A 5467-nucleotide genomic window follows, 5' to 3' on the forward strand; every position below is an offset into this window, starting at 1 on the left:
AATATATCAAACACTCTTTTGGTTTTCTATTAAGAATCAATCAGAATCAGAAACAGGTTTAAGGTGGGTTTACACGTACAAGGAATTTGACTTGGTGTCATGGTGTATAAAAACAAGAATTAAAAACAAAGGTAGAGAACTAGCAAAAATATTAAAAATAATTACAAATATATAGTAAAATATATGATATGTGATGATATAAGATACTGATGTGCAGTCTACAGATTTCAAATGAAAGCATACCCAAAGAGGGACATGTGTGGAAAAAGCACAGGGAAATCAACTGGAAAGAATTTTTTTATTTTTTAGAAGCTTAAAAAATAAAATGTATAAGACAAACAGTGTTTTGTCAAGGCCCTCATCTTTTCCTTCTCCTGTCTATCTGACGCTCTCCTATCCAATAATAATAAAGGCAAAGAGACCAAAACTCACTCTTTAAAACATGCTCTCTTTACGAGATGCAGGACCTTGAAAGTCATTATAAACTTTAAATTAGAGGAATAATGGAAAACTCAAGATAATAATTAAATAAATCTGCACTTATTGTTTGTCTTTGCAGTGTTTTGTGAGATTGATCAAGCATGTGTCTTGTTAGTGAATAATTTGCTTAGGTATTCAACCTTCGACACAGTTCATCGTTTTCTCCTCTCACTGTCTCCTTTCCCGTGGCATAGGTCTACGGCCTTGGGTGTTGCTGCTATCTCTTAAGGAGGGGCCGCTTGGGCGCATTGTTGTTGCCAGTCTGTGACCGAGCACAAGCCGCCATGAGGTAGTTTACTGTTCAGGGACGAAGGTTCCCTGGCGCACATTCTTTCCTATGGAAGAGAGCTCTAGTTAGATTCAGGGTCCATGATTGTTTAGTCTCACTGATAAAGAATGTTGATTATTACACTCTGAACTAGTTAAAACCTTGAGCTGCAGAACAGCTCTTCAGAATTGGTTTGGCAACCGCTGTGTCAACTCGTGACACACAACCTGTCTCGTCAATTCTCCGTCCGTAACTCCAAATAAACCCTAAGTGTTTGCCATCAAAGCTCCAGCTCTCCTCGTGTCTCTCTGAGTCCTGTTTCCAATTTGCTTCAGAAGAAACAGAGATGACATTTTTTTCTCACAACTTTTCCTGGTTTCTGAGGTTTACCATTTTGTAGGCACGGAGCATTTCAAGGCTGAAATTATGAACCAGACATATGACTCTATTAAATATATATTTTCTACAGATTTGCTCTCTGAAGAGGACCTGAATAAGCTGACAGAAATAACTGGATGTGCAAGACAAGTCACTTTTCCTTCATGCCGCACAACACCAAACCTCAACGCGTATCGCACAGTCACAGGCGTCTGCAACAACTTGTAAGAGAAACATAAATGTTTTTTGAAAAAATGCACTTTTTAATCTAAGAAGCATTTTCATTTATTTTGACTTCTGAAACACCATATTGGACAAAAATACATGTATGTCAAAAGAAATTGTATTTTTCATTCCATAAAGCAATCTGTGTCGATTTAGTGGACACTTGCTAGGTCTACTGTATGAGAGCAATTGTGGCTTACATTTTAAGGGGAAATTCTTTTGAAATCCACCTAAACATCTTGAGCCAAACAACACAGGAGATGTGTAAACCTAGGATTTCTCAGGCAGCGTTTCCAAACATGACCGTTTTCTGTTTGCTTTTAGAAAAAACCCGCGCCTCGGATCCTCCAACACCCCTTTAGCCCGCTGGCTTCCTGCTGAGTATGACGACGACATCTCCCAACCGAAGGGCAGGGACAGAACTCGAAAATTCAACAACTTCTTCCTCCCACTGGTACGACGTCAAATCGTAAACACTCACCTTGATTAATATACGTAAATGCAGATTTTAATTAAAACCAAGTTGTCCTCCACCTTCAGGTGCGACAGGTGTCCAACCGCATACTGCACACAACAAACGCAGGCGTGGTCAACGACCGAGAATACCCTCACTTTGTGTCCGCTTTCGGTCAATGGTCTGGACACGATATGGTCTCCACGGCCTTCTCCCCCAGCATCCGCTCCTTCAGCAACGGCATCAACTGTGACACGAGTTGTGAAAAAACTGAGCCATGCCTGCCCATCATGGTCGGTTTGAATGCTCAAAAATAAATATATACATGTTGTTTTCACTTAAAATCTTCCCACCATAACTCTTGGACTCTTACAATCAGCTTCCTCCCGGCGACCTCCGCTTGCACACCGGCCCAAAAAGCTGCATCCCTACGTTCAGAGCGGCCCCTGTTTGCGGTTCAGGATATTCCGCCTACAATTTTGGCGGGGAACCTAAAAAGAGAGAGCAGATGAGCGCGGCGACGGCCTTCCTGGATATGAGCCAGGTATACGGCTCCGAGGAACAGCTCGCCAAGTTTCTCCGAGATCCCGACAGTGACGGCGGTTTGCTGCGCGTCAACCCCGAGTTCAGAGACAACAAACGTGAGCTGCTGCCCTTCCACCCTAGCCAGGGTAATTTTTGCGCCACTCGCAAGAAGATCACCAACGACACCGAAGCCAAAGAGGTGCCCTGTTTCCTCGCAGGTAAGTCTCTTCCTGTCACTAATGGCTCTAAATGCAACATTTTAATGGCTTAATAGCCAATAGCTTAGTTAACACTTTTCTATATACAACCACATTAAGGTGATATATATGTCTTATAAATCATTTTTTCAATACTTATATTGTAATGCAGAGGTGTGTCTTATCTTGTAATTAAGTGTCCATATAAGTAAGTATATATAAATATACTGTATAAGTATCTTGAAGACTTAAAAAATAAAATATTCACTACAACAATGCATCATGTGTGAATTTAAATAATTTCTAGTATCAAAGAAAAAGAACATATTGTTTTCACTACATTAAAGATATAATAACTAAGCTAAGAAGAATAGAAAGTAATTTATAGTAGAGGTAAATAAGCAAATGTTCCCTTTTTTAAACCTCTTCATGCCTATGTATGAAACTATTAGGACATGATGTTTGTAAAGCCAATATTTTTAAAGGACATAAACTCCTCTGATCAACTATCTAATGGGTACATTTCTGTCTGTAAGGTGACTCCCGCTTGAACGAGAACCTCGCTCTCACATCTCTTCACATTCTGTTCCTGCGTGAGCACAACCGCCTGGCCCGGGAGCTGAAGAAAATAAACCCGCAGTGGGACAGCGAGACGCTCTACCAGGAGGCCCGCAAAATCCTGGGGGCTTACTCACAGGTAGCAAAACCTGGGGGTCACTCAGATTATATATTCCTATCCTTACAACAACATGTTTCACGGAAAATCGACCTCTGTCTCTCCCAGTTGTTTGTGTTCAGGGACTATCTGCCTCGCATTGTGGGTCCTGATATAATGTATAGACAGCTTGGCCAGTACCCAGGCTACAATGCTCACGTGGACCCCAGCATCGCCAACGTCTTCAGTACAGCAGCTCTCCGCTTCGGCCACTTGACCATCCAGCCAGTCTCTTTCCGTCTGGGTGAAAACTACAGGGAGAACTCCAGTTTACCCTCCATGCCTTTGTTCGAGGCCTTCTTCACCCCCTGGAGGGTCGTCTTCGAGGGTGAGTTTTACAGAGAGCAGTGGAGTAACATATCAAATAGAAATGCAACTATAAGTCAAACAAAAAAAGTGTCTAAGGACAGAAAAATAACATTCAATTTACTGCTAAAGTACTTTTTCATGCAATAATGGCAGAGAATGCTGTTTTCAGCTTCTCAAATCTGTCAATCTGTCACCCTAACTTCTATTTAAATATCTCCAGGGGGCCTTGACCCCCTGCTCCGTGGTCTGATTGGTAGTCCTGCTAAGCTGAACACTCAGGATCACATGATGGTGGACGATCTGAGGGAGCGCTTGTTCCAGTTTGCGTTGCAACTGACTTTGGATCTCGGTTCTCTCAACATGCAGAGGGGGCGTGACCATGGCTTGCCTGGTACATCCTTCACTTCCCTCATATCATCCTTCTCTGATGTTTCTTTCTTTCTTATTGTCCTCATCCACTATTTGCTTACCCGATGATTTCTCCTCTAGGCTACAACGCCTGGCGCAAGTTCTGTGGCCTGTCTCAGCCAGGAACCAGGCAGAGCTTGCTCGGGTCTTGAACAACGCCGGCCTGGCCCGTAGGCTGCTTCAGCTCTACGGGACCCCCGCCAACATCGACGTCTGGATGGGAGGCGTGGCGGAGCCGTTTGTCCGTGGCGGCCGTGTGGGGCCTCTGTTTGCCTGCCTCATCGCATCACAGTTCCAGAGGATCCGCCAGGGGGACAGGTCAGTGTCCATGTAGATAATAACATGTGAATCACATTTAGTTCTGATTTCTAACAATCTACATTTATATAGTGTCACAGGTTACAGTATATTTGTTTTGTTGATGAACTGTTAAATTGTACATGTACTTACATTCATGCCTATGTTGAGCATTAGATTTTCAAAATGTATACATATATATAAAAAAAATGGGTCTGACATAATAAATGGTGTAATATATTTATATCAAATGCCAGATGCACAATCATGAAAATAAATGCTTTACAAACACATGATCTGCTGACTGTAGTCTGTTGTTTGATATGATCAGGCTGTGGTACGAGAACCAGGGCGTGTTCTCCCCGGCTCAGAGAGCGGCTCTGTCCACCTCCACCATATCCAGGATCATCTGCGACAACACCGGCATCTCGACTGTCCCTACCGACGCCTTCAGCGTCATCTCAAACCGCAACAGACGTGTCCGTTGCTCCAGCATCCGACGCCTGAACCTGTCCGCCTGGAGGGACAGGTGCAGAGGTGAAACAACCACAGGGTCCAAATTACTAATCGGAATTAAGACATTTCTCCTAACTGTATTTTTTCATTCCGCTTTTAACCAGGTGTTTTTATTTCTTCTTCTTGACTGTCTTAACCCTTCTTCATATGTGGTGTTTGGTCCTGCAGGTCCGGGTGATAACTGTAGAGGTGTCGGGGAAGAAGAGGTTGGTTTTAAGCACTAACACGTTGCAGTCATATTTTAAGAGCAGAATGAAGCCAAATGAAAGTTCACATTCAGATCAAGCAACACCTGTAGTTCTTAACTTTTTGACATCTTGGTGAAGGTGTTACTCCAAAAACTAAAAACATTCAGGGTTTACTGATATTTGCAAATAAATAAAAAACTCCTTAAATGTTAATGCTGTTATATTTGTTTAACTTCTAAATTGTCTGGATGTTCAGGCTGTAAACGACCTAGAGGAAACCCAGGAACCCCAGGAACCTCAAGAGCCAAAGTCTCCCCAGGCACATCAGGAACCTCAAGGGTCCCAGGTTTCCCAGGAACCTCAAGTACCCCAGTCTCCCCAGGCACATCAGGAACCTCAAGGGTCCCAGGTTTCCCAGGAACCTCAAGTACCCCAGTTTCCCCAGGCACATCAGGAACCTCAAGGGTCCCAGGTTTCCCAGGAACCTCAAGTACCCCAGTCTCCCCA

At 43.2% G+C, this 5467-nt stretch overlaps 1 protein-coding gene across 1 annotated transcript in view; it reads left to right on the forward strand.

Annotated features, from left to right (window-relative positions):
- The first annotated feature begins 1174 nt into the window (after positions 1–1174).
- Positions 1175–5467, forward strand: part of LOC104960494 (eosinophil peroxidase-like) — a 5634-nt gene continuing 1341 nt past the window's right edge. Inside the window, 11 exon segments of the mRNA XM_010788567.1 lie at positions 1175–1350; positions 1676–1805; positions 1892–2098; positions 2185–2548; positions 3064–3224; positions 3312–3570; positions 3772–3942; positions 4041–4079; positions 4082–4277; positions 4588–4978; positions 5217–5369. Coding sequence (XP_010786869.1) covers positions 1175–1350; positions 1676–1805; positions 1892–2098; positions 2185–2548; positions 3064–3224; positions 3312–3570; positions 3772–3942; positions 4041–4079; positions 4082–4277; positions 4588–4978; positions 5217–5369 — 2247 coding nt within the window.

Source organism: Notothenia coriiceps, unplaced genomic scaffold (assembly GCF_000735185.1).
Source record: "Notothenia coriiceps isolate Sejong01 unplaced genomic scaffold, NC01 NC01_scaffold00001401, whole genome shotgun sequence".
Lineage (NCBI taxonomy): Eukaryota > Metazoa > Chordata > Actinopteri > Perciformes > Nototheniidae > Notothenia > Notothenia coriiceps.